The 26,957-nt window shown below is 39.7% G+C and overlaps 1 protein-coding gene across 1 annotated transcript in view; it reads right to left on the reverse strand.

Moving 5' to 3' along the window:
- LOC134212322 (transcription factor SOX-3-like) overlaps positions 1-19,141 on the reverse strand; it is a 177,330-nt gene extending 158,189 nt beyond the window's left edge. The window contains exons 1-2 of the mRNA XM_062690073.1: positions 18,695-19,141; positions 15,919-16,176 (exon numbers count right to left, since the gene is read on the reverse strand). Of these exons, the coding sequence (XP_062546057.1) occupies positions 15,919-16,176; positions 18,695-18,888 (452 nt within the window). The 5' untranslated portion in view covers positions 18,889-19,141. The remainder of the gene's footprint in view (positions 1-15,918; positions 16,177-18,694) is intronic.
- Positions 19,142-26,957: the final 7,816 nt, after the last annotated feature.

Raw genomic sequence — 26,957 nt, forward strand, 5'->3', positions numbered from 1 at the left:
AATTTCTATCTCCCAATTTCCTCATAGAATTACAAGTGATAAAAAGTGAAAGAAAGGCGCAATGAATAATTATTTTGATAGGAGAATCATTGCTATAATCAGTTGTCAGTCCTGTTTGAGAAGCGAGCCAAAACAACTGGAAGAAATGTCTCATCTTTTCTGATGGTCTTCAACGAGACACGGATTGGTTCCAAAGATCTGAACTCTGTTCTAAAGATAAAAAAAGCACCACGTGAGCATGGCACATGAAAATTATCATGTTGTGTTAATTACGCTGATTGATTAATTAGTATTTTAAATTACTTCTCCGCATTATTATTCCTCCGGGTGAATAAAATTAAACGAGAAAGTAGTGCTGCAGAAGCATAATTTCATGGTAATTTTCTTTCGTCAATTTCACGGTGCTCCCGCTTGTAGGAATCTTGGCGTGCCTACTGGGACGGTTGACTGGTTCAGTGGTTGGTTGTACTCTACGTATGCAAGTAGTAGAAAAAATTCATCGAAATTACAAATGGCATGATGGAGGCAGTAGTACAGCGTGTACCTATAGATCGCCCGACTCCATTACGCCCATTCGCAAAGAGACCGTGAGAATTTGCGCAGCAGCAGCGTACGTGCTGTTGGTACACACGTTTGTTTTCAATTATTCACTTGCTCGAAGGAGTGACCAAAATTAATGATTATGACGTTTTTTTCGTTCGGACTTGAGCCTTCTGTTCCATTTTTCTCGATACCGAGCAAAGCACACATGTAATACCGTTTTTGCCTTTTGAAAGGTAACATGTCCATAGGCTATTAATCTACCCTTACAGAGCAAGAGGTTCTGATCTATGGGGATCCATGGTTGTAGTAACGGTTGTCTTCACTGGCCTAAGGGTGCTCTGCCTCCAAATTAACTTAATACGCTAAGGTTGTTCCAGACCCCAGGCCTAGGTCTTCATCGCGTCACGGGACCCGTGACTTTGGAGAACGGGTTCAGCGGCAACGCAAAAAGGAAAACTAATAACCAAATGTACGAGCAGTGATAAATGTGGTCCTCTCCGGTATCTTTTTCTCATTTTCTTAGTCCGTTGGCAGACAATTGCCCATCGCTGTGCTGCGGTGGGAGATTGCGAGCTGTCAATCCCATCACCTTCATCGTTGTCGTCGTCGTCGGTTGGAACCAGCGCGGCTACGATGAAACTTTGCTCAGGAGGGCTAGAGAGCGACTGACGGAAATATGTTTATTAGGTCTTTGTCGTCTTGTTGAGGTGAGGAAGATGAAGAACGAGTTTGTGTGAGGTTGGTTTGGTAATGAGTTGCACTGAGATTGCTACCTACCTAGTCTTTCGGTTGGTTGGGTAGTAATGTTTGCTGTCGTTAATGCCAGCCCGAACTAATTAGTTATCAACGGGGAGATGTCGCCCACATCGAAACAAAGTACTATATGCATGATAAGGTCAGATAGAATCGCTGAAATAATATGTATATTGTTGTTTCGACTGGATTCTAATGTAACTGATTCGTTCTGTTGGCTTTTCATTTTTATCGCTCATAGCGGATTGATACATATACATAGAGTGGGATTTCATGATCATTTTATTTAATCATTTTTTTTTTCTCGAAACTATTAAAGTACCATAACAACTGATTGATTGAAATAAGTATGGAAAACGGTAATTTCTGCACTTTGCACAGTTGATGTTGGTATTAATACGAGTCCGGAAAACTTTGATCTCACTTCATTGTATGAAGTTTGCTTTATTTAATTGGATGGAATCCTGCACACATAACGTTTCCGAAATAAGTTACTGTGTGAGCGATTAGAAGTTGATATTTGATGCACGACTCTGGTCTAGGTTTAGTCGGATTCAAGCAACATATTGTTGATGTTTAGAGATGCCATGATCTCATTCCTTCAATACCAGTAGCTCGTTATTATGGTCCATCATTGATCATTCACGACAACGGTTGCCTTAAGAGGAACTCGCTAAACAGCATGTCTTCGAATCTCCATAGAAGAAGGACAGTGCCTTCTTCAATATTGTTCAAACATTCGCAACAACTTACTTCAGTGTAATATCCAACGTATCATTGATTTTTTGAAAGAGACATTCGTATATCAATGTTTTGATAATCGTGAACCATCGAATTAGGCATCTTATATTGATCTTCTTGAGTTCTTGTAGCTTGAACTTTCGAAGTCGACACAGTTCGATTCTAACTTTGCAAGAGTTGGAAATAAACATTCACAATCTGGGCGTATAATTGTAATCCATTATGCTTCGTGAATCGCATATTTGTCCGCATATGTGGAAACCCTAGCAAAGATGAGGCAGATATAAGTCGATTCACGGCGAGTACTCTGCCAAGATACTCATGCAATGACGGGCATGAAAAGTTTACAATTAATAATTGAGGAAATGCTATAATACTAAGTTAAAATAGCGCCTAGTTCCAGTTAATGTAGAGACATGTTGAAGAAGCAGAAGAAGAAGAATACCAAATACAGAGACTGATGGAATTCTTTAACTTGTTCGGACGTGTTCTCCTGTAGCCGATTTGGTTAACTTTGCACAGAACTTTTAGAGACAGTGAGGTGAAACCAGATGCCTTCACCAGATGTCGTACACACAGTCGATTCATCTGTGTTGGACCTAAACCAAGGCTCACATTGCATACACTTACGGAAAAGTCGCGGTGTCCAGATGTTGCAGAACAATTGATGTAATATTTGCGGAGAGTACAATGAGGGGCAGAATGAGCAACTCTGTGACTATTCGATCGATCCTCTGAGCCTCGAGATGGCTGCTTCATTATTGTTGCAGATGTGGTTGTGGAGTTGAGTTATGGCGATAGTGTCGCAACAGGGCTGACAACAGTTAGCTATCCGATGCATCGTTGATAGCGCCTTTGACGCAACCGTCGTACACGCAAACTGCGTCATGACGACATCGAAGAACGATGGTTCTGCATACTTCGAGCACGAACATATAGAGCATAACACTGCGAAAATTTCCATCGTTCGCAGTTTACTGGACAATTCAAATAATCATTAGTTGGCCAATCGATCTCCCGTGGCGCGCATCGGTTTGTTTAGTTTGACGTTTCTCTACCCCACCTGGTTCAAGTAGAATTACCCAACCAACTGAAATCAACAGATGTCGCGTCTTAGTGTTTGAACAACGATGAATTTGATCCAGTGAAATGTTGAATGTGTTTGTCGTTTGTCTGTGCTCATACAAAGCGGTAGTTGTCAGTCGAAGATTTTTATTATTCCTTTGTAATAGGAGTTTGAAATAATGCGTTAGAGGCGTTTATTTCACGGAAAGTGAAAATTATTTTCATTCAAGAATATTCTGACATGAATTGGAAACCAAGCTTTCATATGATTAACAGTTGATTGATAAGCTTGCTTTCATTGGCATCTATCCAACAAGTCCTTAGATGTCTATGAAGATATAAGACCAACTTGTACGTTCACACACACCTAAGACCATCCATGCTCTGAAGTCTCAGGTCGTCAGATCCACAATCACGTAGAAAGTATGTCGGTTTCACTCCACCGAACTCAGTCATCCTGCTAAATTCACAATTTCAGACGATTTTTCGAATGTATCTCATGTGACATTACATTTCAGAAGTTTAGGTCTCGTGAGGCGCCCTATGTAGTTGCACTATCAAAAATTTATGTCTTGTGTCAAAAAATCTCAACAGATCCTAGATACCTGTCAAGATATATGTGATGATAGCTTTTGTTCTTGAGTTCAGGCTCTAATTCCACACACATTTAAAAGCGCAATCATTGTAAGATAATAGGAAGATATGTGACACCAATCTTGCTGCTTTAGGAATAACCGAAGCTCATCCACCATCCACGTTCTCACATTCAGGTCAAAGTTCTACAATCATGATAGCAATGGGTTTCAAACTGGCTCGGGTTATCCTGCTGAGTTCAAAGATATCAAACGATACTGAGCATCTCCAGAGTCGTCAATTATTATTTTGAACTGTAGGGTAAGGTCTGGCGAAGTAATAAGAAACATCAAAGCAATACAACTGAATCACAACGATTCATAATTCGACCGGCTGACCAAGCCAGCGAAAGTCATCACCATCTCGCTTATGAAGCAATATCCTTTCCGTAAACAAAGGTGTAATTTTTGGACTATGGCTATACACGCAATAGATAGCATTAGTTACCACAGAGAGCATCTTTTGTGCCATGACATGTGTGTAAAAGGTTGAGAGTCGCACTGCCAGTAAACCGCAGATTATCGACTGGCAAAACATCTAGCATTTCAAATGGAATATTTGAAAATGACTAAAATTTGAGAAATGTTGAAAATAATCATTTGCCACTAAAATGATTTTTACTTAACAAAAAAATCTTATTACAGATTAACTTCATGGAGCATCTAACAGCACGGCACTAATCCCGATCAAAATCATTACACATCATCTCTAAAATATAGGAATTTGTTTTAAAAGTCTTTTTTCACCACCTTCGCCAAATGATTATGATTGTTTGTAACTGTGTCTCACAAATGGCGTGGTAAATGCTAAACATTGCCGACATTAACCGAGGTTCATTGTGGTTTAATTTGCTCGGCTATGTATCGGATTGCAGAGTTGACGTATAGAGAGCATCCGAGGCGATCACACCAATCCAGTATAAAAAAAGACGACGGACGAGTTCACGTGTGAATTTTTGTTTTTTTTTGTGCTTTTCGCTGTTTTACCCCTGTGGATATGAGTTTCTAAAATTGTTACGGCTGTGATGCTAGTTGCTAGGTTTTTTTACTTTCTGATCCGCGTCGAAATCGCCATTAGGCTTCACGTTATCTTCGGCAGGTTATCTTGAATGTGCTGTACGAAAAACGAAAACAACTAATCTGATCTAGCACTTCATTACAATTGCTAATCAACATTGCTCGGCTTCACAAGCTGCTGGGAGAATAATTCTGAACTCTACCTCTGTCAGCTAATCGTTGCTTGAATGTTGTGATGGTATCAGTGTTTTTGATAATATGTAGCAGAAAAGCACACAATACGAACAAAACCCTTAAATTTCCGTTCAAGTAGATGTAACAAATCTGCTCCGTGTTAAACAACAGAAAGTTATAGGTTGTTTTAAATTTACGCGTGCTGGAATTTTACAGTTCTTATTTTCATTTGAAATCAAAAAAGGAGCAGAGCATGGGATTCGAACATTGGTCTGCAGAGTGAGAGCCGAACTTGCTATCGTCTCGGATATTTCCGCTTCTTTATATCGAGTTGATCGAGGTGTAACAGGTTAAACGTTTTGGTGATTCGTTAATTCTTCATTAGGCTAAACGATAGCTTAAATTTACATGACACGGAAACTCCATCGAGACGGAGTCATTTAAGACTCAGTATGCTGAATGCATCAGAGATTTCTCGCCGGAAGAAGCAAAAAACAAAGAGTTGCAGCGATGAAATGCAGCGTCATAAAGGCTGCTTTATTTTCATATGCGGAGATATCCGTTTAGGTTGATTCTTATATGAGTAAAATAGATGCCAGCTGCGGTTTGCATGAAATGCAGTGAAGTTTGTTTTGATTTGTTTTGACAGCCACGTGCTCGCTCGCCAAGGTTTCCGGTAGAGTCATGTAAAATTAAGATATATTCAATTGAAATTTCAATGGTTTTATCATTTACATCACAGAAACTTGAAATTATGATCTGGTACACATTCTGTTTCCGAATTTTACATTCAATTATGAATTCCGTCGTGGCTAATTTTCATAATATTTTACTGTGCAAGCGTATCGGCGGTTCACGGGGACAGTTTGATAACTTCGTGATTATTTAGACCAAGCAGGTGATATCCCCAAAAGCAAGGCAAAGAAGATAATTACACAATTGTTACGGCTTCATCTATTTATAATCTTTAATATACTGCCGTTCTACGCATAATTGTCCCATGTTACTTTTGATGAAAAATCTCAAACTCAAGTCAATTTGTCCCACCGAAAAAATGAAGTTGTTGTTTGTAGATGATAGAGACTGAAAACCGTTGAAATAAGTAGTAATTTGTTTTATGTCCTGGAAAAGTCTTGCCTAAAGCTCTGTCCAGTTAGAATCCGGAATCATTTATTGTATTGCAGCGGCACAGAAAGTGACTGCTGCAAACAATTTTACAGCGGTATGTCTACCTAGGCTCCCACTTTCTGTGGTATAAATTTCATGGTATTTCGTGCAGCGAGTCAAAAATTATTCCAGATGGAAGCCGAGAGAAGAGAAAAAAATCTGCCCTCCCCCGTTGATAATCCTGCTCATCGACGGTGCTACGTTCAAATGGATTTAGGACAGCTTCCTGGCCAAAAATTCTGCATGGCGACGGCACGAGGAGTTGTTCCTGCTAGATTAAGTTTGCTTTTATAGACAAATTTGCCAAAAAACTGATGATTTGACGAGGGATATGCAGCTGCAGAGCAAAGACCAATGTGTTCGTGACGACTGACGAATAAGACGATGGACTCCGGAGGTGTGCAGCGTTTGATGAGAGGAATAAAAAAGAAAGTGCGAATTGTCACTAGACAACTAGAAATGATTTCCATTTATATTTTTTCCTTAAAGTACAGTAAATTACCTTTGATTTGATGTATTCAGGGCTGGTAGCGATAAATGCCGTTCAAAATAGTGACTTAGTGACCAACGATGACGAAAAAAGTGACCAAATAGTGACTTTCAGAAGCAGAAAAAGTGACCAAATAGTGACTTTTGTATGAGCTGAGGTGCATTTGTATTGTATTGTATTGCACGTTGAAAAATTAGCACGGTTCTTCGGTAAAAAAGCAATAAAATCACATGAAAAGATCTAATCAATTACTAGACAGAGTATTATTTGAAATCACAAACTTTATGAATCTTTACTACGACAAATTGTTAAAAAAAACTTAAAGGATTCAAAATTTTGATAACATTTTTAAAATAGGATTTTTAATAATTAAAAATAACATTTTTAATCGTAACAAATTTAAATACATACATAGTCCCTTTACCATTTGATTTTTTTAGAACCTTGATCTCGTTTTTATCAAAAACATTAACCAGAACTCATATAACATGAATTTTGCCACACCTAAGTTTCCTAAGTTTCAAGTTTCGTAAAATGTGATCCAAAATCTTGAATTTGATGCAGAAATTGTGGAAAACCTTGTGGAAATTTCTAGGATTTTTTTCAGAAATTTTGTGGAAAATATGAGGATTTTTTTTCAGAAATTGTGCGGAAAATTCTTGTGAAATCTTTCTCCAGGAGTTCAAACGGAAATTCCAACAGAAATCCGATGGCGAATATCAGCACAAAAACTTCCGGAAATTCTTTCATACCATAAATTCAAGGCAGAATATTTTGTACACATTCCTGCTGTCTTTCAGGAATTTCCGCGGGATCCGCACGTAAATTATTGTAAAAACTTCTCCGCGAATCCCTGAAAAAAAAATCTTCTTCAAATACAAGCGGATTTTTTCATGAATTTCGGTAGAAATCTTTTTGGGAATTCCTGTAGATATTGTTTGGTGAATTCCTAAGTAAAACCTTCCGAAAATCATTTACCAAATTCAAGGCGAAATTTTTACGGAATTTTACACAAAGATTTTGCGGTTATCGCTACAGAAATTACAGTGAAAGTTCCTCCAAGAGAAACAAAGTTAGGAAGCTTTTTATAACGAAGGTGGATTTTTCTTCAGATACAGGCAACTTACCCTACTTAGGAAGTACAGTAACCGTTCGCTAACTGGGCTAAGAGCACAGCCCAGTTAGCGAATGCTGCTCGCTAACTGGGCTGACCTGTCAAACGCTGATGGACACCGAGGGTGATGTCGATGCAATGTTTCGAATTGCTTTTTAAAAACAATAAAAATATGCAACACGAGTAATTTGCCAATTGGGCGAATCTAACAAAATGCAAATAACTCAACCACAATTATTTACATTACATACTAAAAGACCTCACTCCTTGTTTGTTGTGTTGCTTTAAAATTATTCATTTGTACAAGATAGTCTTGTTTTTATTCAAACAACTAGCTAAAGCCTAGTACGCTGCTCATACGGAATGGGTTTACAGAAAATTTGATAAAATTACCAAGGTAAATTTGACAGCTGATTCAGTATGGGAAAAATGTTACTTTTCCGTACGGAATATTTTTCGGTAAGGAAAAGTGATAGCTCCATTTAGCTTACCCAGCATTTTTAGCGTTACGAAATTTTCTCTACCTGTCAGCTCCGTACTGCTCACGGAATTTCAGTAGCGGTATCATTCCGTGACCATTCCATATCCTATCTATTTGCACAGTACTTTTCAGCAGCGTACTAGCTTTAAGTCATGCATTATTGTTTGGCAGCAATTTTAAAAATGTAAGCAGCAATTGGACATTTTAGGGGTATTGAAAATGTCATTTATAACCACAGAGAAGTAACCATCAAACTGCTGAACTTTAAATAGTCCACAATGGTGGAATGGTTCATATTCCGAATTTGAGTTGTGGCCATGTTCACAAATTAACGCAAATTTCAACTACCGAGATTATTTATATAACTATTATATAACTGATCCGGTTTTAATATGAGGGTACTTCTTACAGTTTGACAGATTTTAACGGTAGATATTGAAATGGGTGCGATTGATTTCGATGCCATTGTAAAATAAATTGCTGTCGGGCAAGAAGTTAATTTTTAAAAGGTCTTCCACATTCCTGAACATTATTTTGCGACCCTAATTATTGTTTTAATTTCTGAATAACCGCTGCACTTGGCACGGTGCCCCCGGATCAGAGAAACGACTGGTATGACGGCGAATGTGAGCAGTTAGTGGAAGAGAAGAATGCAGTATGGGCGAGATTGCTGCAACACCGCACGAGGGCGAACGAGGCACGATATAAACGGGCGCGGAACAGACAAAACTCGATTTTCCGGAGGAAAAAGCGCCAGCAGGAAGATCGAGACCATGAAGAGACGGAGCAACTGTACCGCGCTAATAACACACGAAAGTTCTATGAGAAGTTAAACCGTTCACGTAAGGGCCACGTGCCACAGCCTGATATGTGTAAGGACATAAACGGGAACCTTCTTACGAACGAGCGTGAGGTGATCCAAAGGTGGCGGCAGCACTACGAAGAACACCTGAATGGTGATGTGGCAGACGAAGATGGCGGTATGGTGATGGACCTGGGAGAACGCGCGCAGGACATAATTCTACCGGCTCCGGATCTCCAGGAAATCCAGGAGGAGATTGGCCGGCTGAAGAACAACAAAGCCCCTGGGGTTGACCAACTACCAGGAGAGCTATTTAAACACGGTGGTGAGGCACTGGCTAGAGCGCTGCACTGGGTCATTACCAAGATTTGGGAGGAGGAAGTTTTGCCGCAGGAGTGGATGGAAGGTGTCGTGTGTCCCATCTACAGAAAGGGCGATAAGCTGGATTGTAGCAACTACCGCGCAATCACATTGCTGAACGCCGCCTACAAGGTACTCTCCCAAATTTTATGCCGTCGACTAGCACCAATTACAAGGGAGTTCGTGGGGCAGTACCAGGCGGGTTTTATGGGCGAACGCTTCACCACGGACCAGGTGTTCGCCATTCGTCAAGTACTGCAGAAATGCCGCGAATACAACGTGCCCACACATCATCTATTCATCGACTTCAAAGCCGCATATGATACAATCGATCGGGACCAGCTATGGCAGCTAATGCACGAACACGGTTTTCCGGATAAACTGACACGGTTGATCAAAGCGACGATGGATCGGGTGATGTGCGTAGTTCGAGTTTCAGGGCATTCTCGAGCCCTTCGAAACCCGCAGAGGGTTACGGCAAGGTGATGGTCTTTCGTGTTTGCTATTCAACATCGCTTTGGAAGGGTAATACGAAGAGCAGGGATTAACACGAGTGGTACAATTTTCAATAAGTCCGTCCAGCTATTTGGTTTCGCCGACGACATAGATATTATGGCACGTAACTTTGAGAAGATGGAGGAAGCCTACATCAGACTGAAGAGGGAAGCTAAGCGGATCGGACTAGTCATCAACACGTCGAAGACGAAGTACATGATAGGAAGAGGTTCAAGAGAAGAAAATGTGAGCCACCCACCGCGAGTTTGCATCGGTGGTGACGAAATCGAGGTGGTAGAAGAATTTGTGTACTTGGGCTCACTGGTGACTGCCGAAAATGACACCAGCAGAGAAATTCGGAGACGCATAGTGGCTGGAAATCGTACGTACTTGAGGCTCCGCAAGACGCTCCGATCGAATAGAGTTCGCCGCCGTACCAAACTGACTATCTACAAAACGCTAATTAGACCGGTAGTCCTCTACGGACACGAGACCTGGACGATGCTCGTGGAGGACCAACGCGCACTTGGAGTTTTCGAAAGGAAAGTGCTGCGTACCATCTATGGTGGGGTGCAGATGGCGGACGGTACGGGGAGGAGGCGAATGAACCACGAATTGCATCAGCTGTTGGGAGAACCATCCATCGTTCACACCGCGAAAATCGGACGACTGCGATGGGCCGGGCACGTAGCCAGAATGTCGGACAGTAACCCGGTGAAAATGGTTCTCGACAACGATCCGACGGGCACAAGAAGGCGAGGTGCGCAGCGGGCAAGGTGGATCGATCAGGTGGAAGATGACTTGCGGACCCTCCGTAGACTGCGTGGTTGGCGACGTGTAGCCATGGACCGAGCCGAATGGAGAAGACTCTTATATACCGCACAGGCCACTTCGGCCTTAGTCTGATTAAATAATAATAATATTCTGAATAAAAATAATAGTTGGTTTACGCCCGATTATCATGTTACTCGAGAATCAAGTATATTGACTCGTCTCCCTTTTGCATGCCCCTTGCCAGCTTTGACAATGAAATGTCAAACTACTTTTGACGTCTATTTTTGACGGTTGTCTGCTTTTTAACTGGGCTGTAGCCCAGTTAGCGAACGCCCAGTTAAAAAGCAGCCCAGTTAAAGAGCGCCCAGTTAGCGAATGGTTACTGTAGTGCGCTGGATTCGCCTAATAATGCGCTAAACAACACATCAATTAATTTGACAGATAAAACTTCAGAAGAAAGTTCGGTTCGGAAGTCCCGACTTCCGAATTCTAATGTGGTGCTACGACAATATCATGCTGTTATGTTCGTCGTAGAGGGGTTAATCAATCAGAAACTAAGCAATATCTCGGAATTATGTCAAAATTGACGTGACAAAAATGGATATTCAGAAACGATGAAAAATGATAACAAGTGAAGTTCTTACCCTTATACCTTACCCTTATAATGTATAATGCATTCAATAATGGCTTGGAAATATCCAAAAAATGGGTAAGCTTAGACATCAAATGTGGAGTCCCTTCTCAACGGCATTTTGCTATCGAAAACAAAAGCCTACGCTTCTTATTTATTAAATTTCCACCCAAAACTAAATCCGCGCGAAGCCTCAAAACCGTTATGTAAATCCGCATCAAATCCGCGAAAACAGCAAAAACCGCGAGATCCGCGTAGTCGTAACAATCTTGCGCTTTATAAACGGAGTTGCCTAAACGTAAGCCCAAGCTTTGCTGTGTGGTCTGCATACAGGCCTCTCGATCCCGAAGTCCATTGTTCGAACCCACTCTGCCTTTCATAAGACAGCCTTGGAGCAATTTCTTAAACTTTATATATTTTGCTAACAGATTTGCATTTGATTTGGTTGATGATAATGGTAGGTACAAATGATGTTTATTTTGAACTTTTTTTTTGCAAACGGTGGTGCAAAAATAGTGACTTTAGTGACCATTTTTCGAAAAATAGTGACTTTAGTGACTTTTAGATGCAAATAGTGACTTTTTAGTGACCAGGCTCAAAATAGTGACCAAGTCACTAAAAAGTGACTTGCTACCAGCCCTACAGTATTAACCTTCGGAAACAATATTTGAAGCTCTTTTTAGTGGAATATATTCAACCGTCTAAGACGAGTTAAGTACTCTCAATTTAATTCCACTACGTTTTGTTATCTTATGCAGATACGTATTTCGACCTCAACTGTGAGGTCGTCTTCAGTGTATTGTACTTGACTCGACTAGTCGAGCCAGTGAGACAAATTGATTCGAGTTTGGATTTTTTCATCAAAGGTAACATGAGACAATTATGCGTAGAACGGCAGTATAATAGAGTTACAATAATTCGTTTCAACATGTTTTCCCTACAAAATTAGTTATATTTCAAAGTTTTGTTCGAGATTTTAATTGTTTTAACATTGTAACGCCCTATTAAAATATTACACGGCCCAAAACATTCAGAGAAAGTTGCTCCGTATCATAAATATGAATTAAATAATGCAGTGTGTACAGTTGTACACATGTATGCCGGGAATTGAGTAAGAACCCCTGTTTACTATAATCTGAACGAGGGGAATGTGTAGGGGAGGAGGTTCGGTTGTGGGCACCCTTTTGTCTTTGGTCTATAAAGTTATGATGATCTTATGCCGACATTTGTATACCAATGGAAAGCTAGACAAATAACCTTACTATTAGCAAAGAAATTATATTGATTTCGACGATTTGGGAAATTTTTACATTTTTGGAAATTTCAATTTTGTGGTTCGGTTGTTGGTACCCTTGAAAACTCGACAGAAAACAAAGAAGAAAGAATCGAAACCACCTAGATTTGAAGAAACGGAATAATTTGTTTATTCCAATAGCCAGGAGGCACTAAAAAATTCAGATCAATCCACCTAGCAGTGATCATTTCTTTCTCGTGAATTAGGGAGGATATTGAAAACAATCACAGAAGAAAAGACTAAAATTGCACTTTAGGTAAATGGATTTCACAGCCCTTCCGCCCTTCACAGGGAATTCCTGAAGGATATTTGGCAAGAATTTCACGGAAAATGGGATTTCGGAAGTTCACCTAGAAATTCAGTTCCGGGTATTCCACCGGCTGTTCCTTTGAAAATTCCTCCGGGAGTTCCACCAGTAGTTCCTCCGGGAATTCATTCAGGCTTTCTGTAGGTATTTGTCTACAAATTCCTCCAGAAGTTCCTCGAAGAATTTCTCTGCGAGTCCCTCCAGGAATTCCTCCGGGAGGTCCTTTAGGAATTCTTTCAGGAGTTCCTCCTGGAATTCTTACGGAACTTCATTTGGGATTTCATCCAGGAGTTCGAGGAGCTGCTCCAGGATTTCCTCCGGAAATTCTTCCTGTAGTTCTTCAGGAAATTCCTACAGTAGTTCCACCGGCAGTTCCTCCGAGAATTCCTCTGATAATTTCTCCAGGAATTCCTCCAGAAATTCCTCTGGGAGTTCCTCCGGAAGGTACTCTGGGAGTTCCTCTTCAGAGGAACACTCGGAGGAACTGGCAGTGACTCTCCAGGAGGAATTCTCGTAGATCTCCCGGAGGAATTCCCGAAGGAAATGTCAGAGGAGCTCCCGTAAGAACTCCCGGAGGAATTTCAGGAGGAACTCCTAGAATAATTCCTAGAGGGCCTCCCGGATGAATTTCCAGAGAAACTATCGGAAGAACTTCGGGAGGAATTTCCAGCTAAATTTTTGAAGAAAGCCTAATGGTTTCCTGAAAAAGCCTGAATTATTTTCTGGAAGAGCTACTGGTGGAACTCCCGGAGGAATTTCAGGAGGATAAACTCCCGGATGAATTGCTGGTGGAATTCCAAGAGGAATTCTCGAAGGAGCTCCCAGAGAAATTCTCGGGGGAGAAAAAAAAATTACCATTATGTTTGGGGAAAAATAATAAATGAGGGAAATTCTTCAATGTTATATGTTGTTGGTCCAAAAACCCAGAAAAAATGCTTACGTAATTATTGAACGACCCCCAAGCACTAATATCCAGTGTTGTTAAAAACTCAAATTCTCAAATCTCATCCACACGATTCAAATCAAGCGCGAGGCAAACCACACCCGACTCATGGCCCAGAGAATCGTCCGTGATTCGACTTGCAATTTGCATCATTGCGTGATTTTTGGGTGTTCTTTTTCGTTAAATTCATCGGAATAACTTTCTTTGCTTAAAACAATGGATAACAAATCCATACGTAAACATGAAATACGCTTCGATTGGGTATTGACACTTTTTGGAGTGAAATCATTTTTCGGCATATGAGCGAAACGATGCGTTTCTGCGTGAAAAACTCATGCGCGATGCTGTCCATGCAGAATCGCAAGCGAGTCAGCTCGCGCATGAGTGGGAGAATTGAGCATGATTCTACCAACACTGCTAATATTCATGTATTTTTATAAAACTACTGTAAAACTACGATTCAGAAGGCAAGAAAAAAATAGTGAACGACCCCTAAACAGTAACGATACTCAGTTGTGATGATACGTCTCAGATTATGTTCTAATCGCACTTGCATGTACTAAGTTTATTTCCGTAACCAGAAAAGATTGTAGAGAATGGGAAGCGACATTTACACTGGGGTCGCTTTTTAAGCAGCTTTTTCACCTGAGCGTTTTTAACGCGACTATTTTCATGCAGGTCGTTTCAACGTGACTATTTTAACGCGTTTTTTTAGTTTTCATGTAAACCGCGAAAAAAGATTTTTGTAGAAATTGTTTTAACGCAAATTTGGAATGACTGCTACCGTTTTTACGCGTACTTATCACGCGGTACGTATACCCAGCGATGATGTAGGTACGAGACGATAACAATAATATGCGAAAATGTCGCATATTTATAAAAAAGAAACCCCTAATATCGTGACTGGTATCCACAACCGCAAAATCTACGCAAGTTGATCAACACCGCGTTAAATCCGTAAAAATATCGGTATTTGCAAAAAAGCGCGTAGTCCGTGCCATTCTTTACAGCATAAAATGATTTCATGTTACCTGAATTGTATTACTTCTCGTTCATTTTACAGCTTTCTAAAGTCGAATCCCCAAAAACATAGCCCTGTTTTACGATACAAAAAGTTATCAACAAAGCAGGACACAATGACGGTTGCCAGAGACACCCGTTCTTCTATCTACTACCAGTGTCCCGGGTTCGTAATTATCCTAACTGTTAGGCATCTTCACATTGCAGCATTTGGCCCCCTCGGAAATCGATTATCATATCAGCAGCGTGAGTCCATTAAAACTACTCACAAAAGCTAATTTTCACGCAATTCGATCGAAAATAATTGAACGTGTTTATTGCGCGCGTCCATCAAGTTCGAGAAAAAAAAGCAAAACACGATCATCACGCAAGATACCTTCGAGGCTTGGCGGTCTGCTGAGGTCGATGAATTGTATGTGAGAGCAGGTTTCTATCTCATCTTCGAAAAACATTCAATCAAAATCGTAGATCAGTTTTTGGTTCTGCGCCGTGGACCAGGTTGACTGACAGGTAATGACTGTTTAAATTGTGTGGACAGTCAGCAAATCCTCTCTCGTTTCATGAAAAGCGTACAAACGCCGTTCATGTTCAGGGAACCGTTACGTTCCAAGCGCACATCATGCAATGCAAATACATACATACGTGAATCGATTGTGATACATTCTTTTTCTGGGCAACGGCAAATGGAATTTGGGTATAGAGACAAGTTAATTTATTTGCAGAAAGCGATGATTGACGAACGAATTTCATCTATGATGTTTTTATTCCGCTTATGCTGGAGAAATGGGAGTTTTTAGTTGCTGACTAAGGAGAAGTTCATCAAGTTTGATTGGATGAAATCTCCATACAAACCTACTTAATTTCCAACTATGAAAATCAACAACGAATAACATTCCCGGCATTTTTACGTCTCCAAGAAATAAAAACAATGGGGTGTGATCACACATTCACGAGTAACATCATAACGACGAGAAAAATTCAGAAAAAAAACACTGGAAGTTGCCTGCCTTTTAAAGTAATGAAAATCCAAAATTATCGGAGGTGAAGGATTAATAATTAAAACAAACAAAACACAAACCACAAACCACAAGCATATGAAAAAATCTTCTACTTACCTTAGCGAATCCATTTTATACTGCGTGAGATATTTGTTGAAGAATACATTTTCCGGATCAGAGGTAGCATTAGCAACATCTTCATCACCGGATGACCCGGCCGGAATCTCTAGGTGCGAGTAGTAACGATCAACACTGCGCTTAACCTCTTCGTCGGATTCATCCACCGGCTCAATATCCATCACAGTTATGACTGGCGAGGTCGAGTGGTCCAGACCCGTTCCGTGCAAGTTGTCAGTAAGGAAGGTTACGGCACTTCTGAAAGGTTAAAACAGAGAACCAATCGAAGGTAAGTTAGATGTTGATCGAAATTTTATATGATTTAACGTTATGCTTTTCAATATAGCAAATCCAATATATTAAGAATCTTTAGAAACATCATTAGACTTTTTTTTAGATTTGTGTTGATTTGGAACCGATAAACATGATATTTTCTATTGACCTAGCTAGCTAGATTTAGGCGTAGCTAGAACTCATCGCCATCAGGAAACGCAACAGAAAAGCCGAAAAGCAGAGAACTCACATCATCACTACTGATGAAAGAGGACTCTGCTTCCACGAAACGTGTCCGTTGGATCACATGCGTGAAATCAGTGCGTCAATGCCAGATTATATGTGAAGCTGCACCAAACAAAAATGGTTAACATGTGATACCACCACGACAGGATATGTTTTTGGTTGCCATCTCAGTGCTAATGGTTACAAGTCCACCCATCGCATTAAGATCACATATCCGAAGGGAGGGAAAATGTACAACTTCCGTTTTTCAAATAAATAAATCAAATACAGCAGCGTAAATCCCGAAAACCACGTAAATTCCTAAATCAGGGCTGGTAGCGATCAATGCTGTTCAAAATAGTGACTTTAGTGACTGACGCTGTCCAAAAAAGATACCAGTTTTCGTCGATTAAGACCTTTAGCGTCAACGAAACTATAAGTTGACACCACGAAAAAAAATCACAAAAAAAACAAAGATAATTTATGTGGTATTTAAAAAGCTGTGATGGAATTCTCTATTCTCAGAATTAATCTTAGGAGCATTTTTGAAGGAGTTTCCAGAAGAAATCCTTAAGAAACTTCCTAGAGTCCTAAGCAATTCCGAAGCAATTCCTGAGGGAAAGGAGTTTTTTGATGGATTTCCTGGAGAAATTCCCAACCGAATTCCCGAAGGAATTTTTGAAAGTAAATTAGAATGAGTTTCTTGATGACTTACCGAATTAATTCTTGAATATAGCACTTAGGGAATTATTAAAGGTATTCACAAAAAAAAATCTGTAGAAATTTTCGAAAAAAATCCTGCAGTAAATTCCCAAGGAATTCTTGGGAATATCCGAATATTCGCAATCTTGATATTTTGGGTGTTATTCTTAGCATGTAGTCTTAGCAGGGTGACCACTTAACTCCCATTTTAAAATTCCCGCATGCTAAGTCGAGTCAAGTACAAGACACTGAAGACGACCACACAGTTGTGGTCGAAATACGTATCTGCAAAGATAACGAAAATTAACTGGTGGAATTAAATAAACAGTACTTAATTCGTCTTAGACGGTTGATTCCCGCATATTTACCGACATTCTCCCGATATTTTTTGAAAAATTCCCGATATGATATTGAAGATTTGAAATAAAAATTTCTATTCTAATTCCTAAAAAAATCGTGGATGATTATATTTTATTCTATAAGAGCTTGTTATTCACGTTTCCTATCATAAATTTATTTAGTTGCATTGTCTCAGTCGTCTATTTTAAAAATCGATAGTTCTAAACCAACATTTGAAAAAGGTGTAACAGCCAAAGTTTATTTTTTCCAGTTCTTTGTCTAAACGAGGAACCATGTATTCCTAAAACAGTGTCCATAGGTATTCCTGTAGAAATTCTTGAAAGATTTTTAATGTGTATTTTCCAAGGAGTTCTTAAAGGAATTCCTAAAAAGTTTTCGAATGAATTTCTGAAGAAATTCTCAAAAGACTCCGTAAAGGAATTTCCTATGCAATCCCCAAAGTAATGTCTAAAAGGAAATTCCTGAAGGAAATTTTGGAGAAATTTTGGAACGAATTTCCGAAGAAATACCCGAATAAGTTTTCAAAGGATTCTCGGGGAAAGTTCTGAAGGAATTCTTGGAGGAAGTTCTGAAGTAACAACTCATTAGGGAAATTCTAAATTAATTCTTAGAATTCCTTTTTCTAATTTTTGAGGAATTTCCAAATGAATTTTCTGGATTTATATCTAAATTACTTTCCAATGAACTTATGTGCTATGACGCGGCAATGTCCTAGTGGAGGATGCAATGTAAACTTTTGCTGTGGAGATAGAAGCTACATATAGGTAGCTATTAGAATGTAGCTAGCAATTAAACAAAAAATTCTAAGTCATAAAAAGCATCATATGCTTTGCTGCGTGATTTTTTTTCTCAGCTCAAAATTCTTCACGCCGAGTCATTTCAATAGGTAGGTAGTTTGGATAGCACCCAATCAAGTGTTTGGAAATGGCAGTCTGCTAGCGATAGAAAGTGCAGAATACAGAAAACTGTAATATCAGTGCCAAAGCTAGTCAATGTTTACGTTTGCGACACATCCTCGTTTCACCATGGTTACTCCTGAGCTAACTCTAGCCCAGATGATTGAATTTCCCATGGTGCCAAGTTCTACAAGATATTTTTTAAATTCAACCACATTTTTTGATTTGGAACCGCTGTACGGAATCCATGATAAATGTTTTATCACAATGGCGGTTTCATTCCACCGCAGCATTACCAAACTACGATTTTTAAAACTTACCCAAACTCGTCTACCCCTTCGACTAGAATCTGTCCCGGCCAGCTGTCATCAACCAGAACAGAGGTCACCGATTCCGGCAAATCGTCAACAGAACCTTCAAATTCGATTACACCACTAGTTTCATCGGTTACCGAGAAAAGAACACCGGCAGAATCTTTTCCACCCGAAAACCCCGACGATAGTTCGGTATTCATTCAAAGCGATTCACTATTTGGCAATCAAAACAATTACCGATTAACAATTAGTAACTGTTGTTTATTCCCCTCAATCGTTCCGACGTACTTATTATTTAATCGAAATAATGGCACACCGTTCTTTTGTAATTTTAGCAAAACAATCCACATTCACTTTTAATTTCAATAGATTGCGAATTACGACGCGCCCGCTACAAGCTGCCACTCGAACCGTAGTCACAATAGAAAATGGTGCACGTCGTAGCGCATTTGGCTTTGGTAGTTGATACGACGCTGACAGAAGGAGATAGCACTCAGCTGATTCCTCGGGGCGAGCGGTGGAACAAAAAGGATAACACGATATTACCGTTACCGGATTTCTGGCGGGCGAATTGAGGGTCAAAAGTCGCTCGCGAGAGAACTTGGTCGATGCTCCCGTTTTGAACGTCATGCGAACGGGCAAACAAAATGTTTATCATTCACATCATTCATAATTGCTGTGCGCGTATCGATGCAAGGAAATCAAGGAAATTAATACTGTAAAGAGGAACGAAGGGGTCATTCTCAAACTTCGTTACACTTATTGGGGAATGGGGAATTTGGAGTGGCGATTCATACAAAATTAAAAGTTTTGTATAAGAAGCGTGAAGAGGGTTGAAAATCACAAGTTTTCGTATGACGTACTTTATGGATTATTCCAAAATGTGTCGATGTTTTGGCGATGAATTTTGTTCAGAATAATTTCAAATCAAACGCACGTGGCTAAACAATGCGGCACTCTGTTGAATAAGAATATCAAAATATTGTTTTGCATCTAAAGCTGATTGTACTATTATTTAATGAAAATGCAACAAAAGATCATGTTTGTCGCTGTCTTCATCGTTGATGCTGAGCTCTGGTAGAATATCTTTTGCTGGCAAGGGGCCGTACACATATTACGTAAGCACTTATGGGGGGAGGGGGGGTCCGTCAATATCTTACGCTCCATATAAATAAAAATTCTTTTGTATGAAAAAAATCTTACAAGGGGGAGGGGGTTTCGAAAAACCCAGAAAAAGTGCTTACGTAATAAGTGTACGACCCCCAAGCATATGCTGGATGTTGAATGTCCATATATACTGCCCTTCTACGCATAGTTGTCCCATGTTAGTTTTTGTGGAATTGACTTTTCACCATAGAGCAGTCTATTTTGATGTATACTTTTAGAGAACTTTAACAGATTTGTTCGGAAAATCATTGAAAACAACATCAAGTCTATTTGTCCCAATTTCTACGCATAATTGTCTCGCAGTGATTAAATTCATCATTATGGCGGATTCTGTTATTTTATGAAGCAACACACATTCAAATAGCATTTTCTGTTTAGATCATGCAATCTTAGCATGTTGCACTGGTTTAATGGGGGCAATTTGTACAATACTCATTCTAAGCGACATAATCACTTCAACCACGTGGCAGGTTCACTTCCATAGATAAAGCATGTGGAGTAGACTGGCCCAGGATACAAAAAGTCGTCCGATTCTACGGGGCACCCCCCAGGATTTTTACTTTGAGTGAGAAAATCATTCTCTGAAAATTTCAGCCTGATCGGTTATTGCAAAGCTGGCGCAATTGATTTGAAGTTAATATGGGGGTTTCAGCCGAAATATATGGGAAAATATACCTCTGTTACTATTTCGTACAGGGAATTGGATGGAAAGGCCCGATTGAGCCCAGATTTGCAGGAAATGTGGAGAAATATGTCAATCGCAGTAGTCATTCACGAAATCATGCATTGAACGGGGCTGATATGCGTAGAAACCATAAAACAAGTGCTCTATTTCTCGGCATAACTGTCCAGCTAAACTATTTTCATGATCGTTGTCGTAAATTCTATTTGTGAGTGTAAAATAAGAATGGTTTCAATGAAATTAAGTCTTTTGAATGGTTCTGTGATGTAATAATCTTATATTGCATTATGGTTATACGCCAGCAATGAAAATTAGTGTTCAATTTCAAATAACATTTTCTCATTTGTCGTATTTTATTTATTTATTTATTTATTTTATTAACGAGGTTTTAAATTCATTCAAATTCATTCACCTCTTACGAAAAGAAAAGTTCGTGGATTGCTAAGACACAATTTGATGGGATCAATAATTTATAGTTTTACAATTTAATCATATTTTATCAAATAATTGGCTTTCTTTTAGAGGTTCGTTGCTTAAAATATCTCGAATAGAACTTGGCAGTCCCGCGGTATCTCTGAGCTGTTCGTAAACTGGACAAGAAACAAGTACGTGTTCCATGTGAGCCGACATTGACATATTTCGCACTCGGGAGGATTTCTATCACTTCCGATGTAGTTGGCGTGTGTTATCTTGGTATGTACAACTCAAAGCCGTGATACAGTCCTTTGTTCCTTACGCTTTTCTCTATCGATCCATTTCTCTGTGGTATCCTTCACTTTCCTGAAGAATTGTTGGGTTTCACTGAACCATATCTTATTCCAGGCGCGTTTTATGGTTGCTTCTATGTGATTTCGAACGTTGCCGCCGGGGGTTTTAGTTCTTTGGCGCTGATTGGTTCTCCCCGAAGCAGCAAGTCTTCTTCGTTGCCAGCAATTCCTTCATGTCCAGGAACCCAACAAAATGTTATGTTGGGGTTTCCGTGCTTGTCCAATGCTTGAATCCAAGGGTGGCGGGATTTACCACTTTCCAAAGATTTCAGAGCGCTGACTGAATCAGTGAAGATTACTACAGGACGACTGCAAGGGATTATTGTTTCAACGGCTAGCTTTAAGGCTGCTGTCTCTGCGGAGAAGACTGAGCAAGGGTTTGGTAATCTAAAGGATATAGTAATATCTGGACCGTATATACCGAATCCAAATTTGCTTCCGATTTTAGATCCATCTGTATATAATTTATAGTGGGATTTGTACTTGCTTGCTACTAGCGAATGAAATTCTGCTTGAGCTTTCAATGAAGAATCTAAAGGTGATATTTTTTGCTTCAGTCGCCAATCAATTCGAGGTTCCGATTCAATCCAACTCCGGTCACTCACTCTGCTTAAAGGTGCTGCTCTTGGAAATCGACCTCCTGTTAGAGTACGATAGAGATTTTTTGCTACTGTAAAAAGAAGGCTTCCAGGAGGGTTTGAGTTTGATCTTTCGATATATGAAACTGCACGTTTAGCAACTACAAGTGCTAACAAGTAGTTGAATGGTAAAACTCCGGCTTCGACGCAAACAGATTTGATTGGTGATGAGGGGAGAACGCCTGAAGCTTCACGGACCATTTTATTATAAAATGGTGCCAGCGTCTTTATAAAAAGGTCGTAGTTACGACATGTAATCTCTACAGCGTAGAAGATTTTTGAAAGAATTAGACTATTTCCAATATTTAAGATATTGTTACGGTTTCTGGTTGTCTGGTACCGACTAATTATTCTCCCGAGATTATTCCTTTTATGTAGATCTGCTCGCATTTGCTCAAAATGGTGGTTAAACGAGAGGTGTCTATCTAAAGATACTCCAAATATTTTGATTGTTTTTTTTTTGTAGGAAATCTGAGTGCCATCTACGGTAATGACTCGAGACCAAGGGTTGTGTCTATGCTTGCATAAGTGAGAAATAGAACATTTTTCTGTGGTCATTTGGAATCCCACCGTAGCTGCCCATCTCGCAACTGCTCTAATTGCTGCTTGCATTTAGATACGGACACGCGTCGAGTTTTTTCCTATCACGATCAGCACTATATCATCTGTATATACAATTATACGCACATCTTTTGGGAGGCATTTAAAAATGGACTCCATGGAGATCAAAAATAACGATACTGCCGAGACCGATCCTTGTGGGACTCCATTTTCCTGGAAGTTGGCGTGGAAGTTGGTTTCCGATAGCTACTCTGAAGCAACGAGAGGACAAAAATGATCGAATGAAGGCGGGTAAATTACCTGCAAATCCCCATTCCTTAAGTTGACGTAGAATGCCTTCACGCCATACACGATTGTACGCTTTTGAAATATCAAGAGTGGCTATATCTACATGGAGATTTTCCTTCAGCGCTAGGTCAAGCACATTTCCCAGCTCTATGAAGTACGTTGATGTTCCGCGACCTTGACGAAAGGCGTGTTGAAGAAGATTCAAGAGATGTCGCTCTTCAAGGCATGTCATCAGGCGACGATTCATTATTCGTTCCAAAATTTTCCCATTACAGCTTGTCAAACTTATGGGACGGAAATCGCACGCTTCTTTTGATCTCGCTCCTAATTTTGGAATCGAGATAACGGTGCTTTGTTTCCATTCTTCAGGAAAGTGCCCTTTGCTCCATAGATGGTTATAGCTGTAGAGGAGCTTATGTTTCACATGAATAGGAAGTCGTTTTAACATTGGGTACGCTTTTAGGTCTGGTCCGTGGGATTGTCCTGTAGCGTGGTCTCATGCCCATAGGAGTTCAGACATCGAGAAGGGTTTGTAGTACAGTTTACAGGGGTGATTTGTATTGATAGGGAAAAGTGTTGGATTCTGCTAAATTTGTTCTTTTTTCCTTAGGAACGAGTCTGGGTATAACGATGTCGCCGAAATAGAACTGAAATATATTCCCAACTCGTCAGCAATCAGTTTATCAGTCGGTTTGATGGCATCCAATAGTTAAATTAAAACCAGTGTGGCGTCTTTTCCCTCTTAGTGCATTCATGCCAAACTTCTTGCGTGTTTGAAAGGGGGCTTATAGGGTAGAATACGGCATTGGCAGGGTGCGACAGTTGTTGGCACCCTCAACAATATTTGCGTTTTTCATCAAACATACACTTTTTATGAACATAATTTTGATTCAATCACACAATTTCAAGTCTAAGCTTTCATTTGAATAAGTTGTTTGTGTAAAAGTAGCAAGATTTGATGTGTTAATCACCGAAACAAATTTGCACCTACGAAATCCTTACCGTTTTGCATTGCTAAAGAAAACAGCACACGAAAAGCAAACCGTTACTTACTTTTTTGGATCGCCTGTTTCTCCTCTTTATTGCGTATGACACGACAAAGTAAGTACGTAAACTACTTTTACACCAAATCACCACTTGATTATCACCACAAAGAGCAAATTTATGCAATATTTGCTCTATGTTTCACTAAATAAAATCAGGACTGTTCGTTTTCTTTGACAGCAACACACTTCGGAATAGGGCGAGAGAATGTGTTTGTGAGCATATCAAACACATGCTAAAAAGATACGACGCACAATTCTATGTGTGTTGATTTTAGCAAAAATACGAACAAAATATCCGGCGATGGCATTTATTTAAAAAAAAAGTGGTAAAATACAAATGCTTCAGATATTTTACGCAGACCATGAATTATATCAAAAGTGATAGTAACATCGTAGTATTTTAACCCTTATGTTGCTGACAGGACCGCTTTCCTTTTGCAACTTCAAAACTTTCCAAGCTCATCAAATAAATCATAACCATTGCCGTTCCTACATAGCGCATTTCAACCATAAATAATTGCCTACTTTTAGGGTATTATCTATTATTCAACTGTGAAACGTAGTGTAAGAATGGGGTGGCTCCAGCGGCTGGATAGGACAGTGCTGCCCATTATTCAACATATGAAGACTTACGAGGTGGAATATATTGTTAATGTACTATACTACCAGAACCGACGAGCTTCGTTTTACCTGAAATTACCTGATTAATTATATATTTTTTACATTATTTTAAAGACGGTTGAATAGACGAAATTTGCAGAATTAGATTCGGTTTAAGCAGAAATTTGTATTTTATTTGTATGGGAGTCCCCCTCCAGAAGAGGAGGGGTCTAATACCATCATAAGAATCTTTATCGTTCCCAAAAACCTCTACATACAAATGTTCATGCCGTTTCCTAATCTATAAGGGCAGACAGACAAAAATTCTTTCTTATGTGTATAGATTTGGTTTTACGTAGTTTACGTCGAGCGGTCGTGTCTTGTACACAACCACCATGATTTTTTTTATGAAACAAACATATCATGTAAGGACCGCAAAGAGCAAGTTGTATATTTGAAACTGGTTGATAGACTTTTGCTTACGACGCTTATGGAACGTACACACCGTCAATCAGATTGACCAACATGACCGCCAACTGTCAAATGGTTGTTCGAACAACTTCACACACGTTCAAACAAAGCAGCATCCAAAGCGTTTTCCTCGGGGCGGAGTCAATGTTCGTCAAACAGCTTGACTGGTGTGTACGTTGCATAAGGCATTACAAAAGACAAAAGATGTAAATCTTGGCAGCGGACAAAAAGCATATAAGTTCCCTTCTCCAAAATGGCCAACATTATTCAAATAGGATGAAAATGGTAAAAGTAATGAAAAGTTATGAAGTCAATATACACACTGAAATGTCAATGTACACTAGTACCCTATCTGCCATTCACGTCAGTTTTTTGTTGGCCGCATAAGGGTTAAATTTGTTCTACAATGTGTTAAATGCTTTTGCCTATCTACATGACATAAAATTGATGCCAAGACTAAAAATTGATGGTTTGTTTTAAGCCAGTTTTGATAATTAATAAAATTTGTTCCAAAATTGAGTGACGCGAAATGAGCGTGCGGCCGATTAATATGAATGAATTTTACTACTGGAGGATATAAACAACCAGCATTTGGCACCAATACATTACCAGTTTTCTACTTCAATGTCTAGTTGCTAAAGAGAGCAAACTCATTGCTGATAAAAGAAATTGCTATGCCAATAGAAGAAACGTTGAGCTGTTACTTTATATTAAATTTACTGAGTTTGTGGTAAAAGCTGTTATATTTAGTGAACACCAATCATCAAAGAAAGAGCATACAAATGTATACCAGGTCAACTGTACCTGTGTTTTAGTGTAATTATTCATTATTTTTATCATTCAATTTGGCGAATGTCTTAGACTGCCAAGAATAGGTATTTTCCCCTACCATCAATAAATTGCTGCCACTAGTCTTTTTTGATCTTCTTTATTGTTGACCTACATTTCCTTCTTGCTGCTTGCCATTGCTCTTTTTTAGCGTTACGATTTTCGTCATCTGGCAGAGCACGTTTCCAGGCCCTTAGCGCCTTGCGTCGTGATTTTAATGCAGCTTTAGCTTCTTCATCCCACCACGGGGTGGCCTGTCACCCTGGCGTACTCGATGTACTTGGAATATGTTCCTTGGCCGTTGCAGTAATAATGTTTCCTAATTCCATTGGGGAGTATTCTCGATCGACATTTATGTTGTTACAGATAACTGATTCACAAGTTGGTCAATTCGCGCGTTGGAAAACCCATCTACGTCTTCTGCCAGTAGTTGGGGGACCAGCGGACTTTGCTGATGATACTACTCGAACAAAGCGATAGATCGATTCCTCTCACCGCGCGTATACGTGTCGCTTCCATCATTCAAAATTATTAGATCATATTTCTCACAAATTCGAACTATTGCTCTTCCTCTGCTATCGTCACGAGGAGAACCCCATGCCACGTGATGCGCGTTAAAGTCCCCCAGTATCAATAGGCCTTTTCATGTGACACTGCCGAGACCGCACTTGTTTACAACCGCTGAACAGGTCTGCAAGTCCTAAGCTGTCACTATTATAGAAGAACTGTCAATTGACGATAAAATCAGCTGTTTTTAAACGTCTCGTGAAAAGGCCCATAGAGGTGGTTCTAGTTGGGAGATTAGATGTCATGTCATGTTCTAGATTTGGGGATGACTGAACAGGAACATAGAGACTAACGACTGTACAGCGAAACTGTCCCATAAGTTTTGTTGCAAGTGCAAGCATTGGTGTGTTTAGCTGGATGTCTAAATGTGGTTCATCGATTCGTACCGCGAGAGCGGTCCCTTGGAAAGTGTTGTTGCCAGTCATAGTGCGCCATGTGTACTTTCCACGAAGTAGATGTGATAGATTGCGTGTATCATTGTGTCGAAAGTGGTGTTCTTGTATAGCCAAAATTGTTGGTACCTACGTTGTTTCCGTTTATTAGGTGGTCTAGATCTGGAAGATTTTGGTGCAAGCCATTGATGTTCCATTGAAATGCAATACGGCGGCGATTCGACAAAATATTAATGCGCTGTGTACTCGTTGAAGTAGTAGG

Source organism: Armigeres subalbatus, chromosome 2, assembly GCF_024139115.2.
Source record: "Armigeres subalbatus isolate Guangzhou_Male chromosome 2, GZ_Asu_2, whole genome shotgun sequence".
NCBI lineage: Eukaryota > Metazoa > Arthropoda > Insecta > Diptera > Culicidae > Armigeres > Armigeres subalbatus.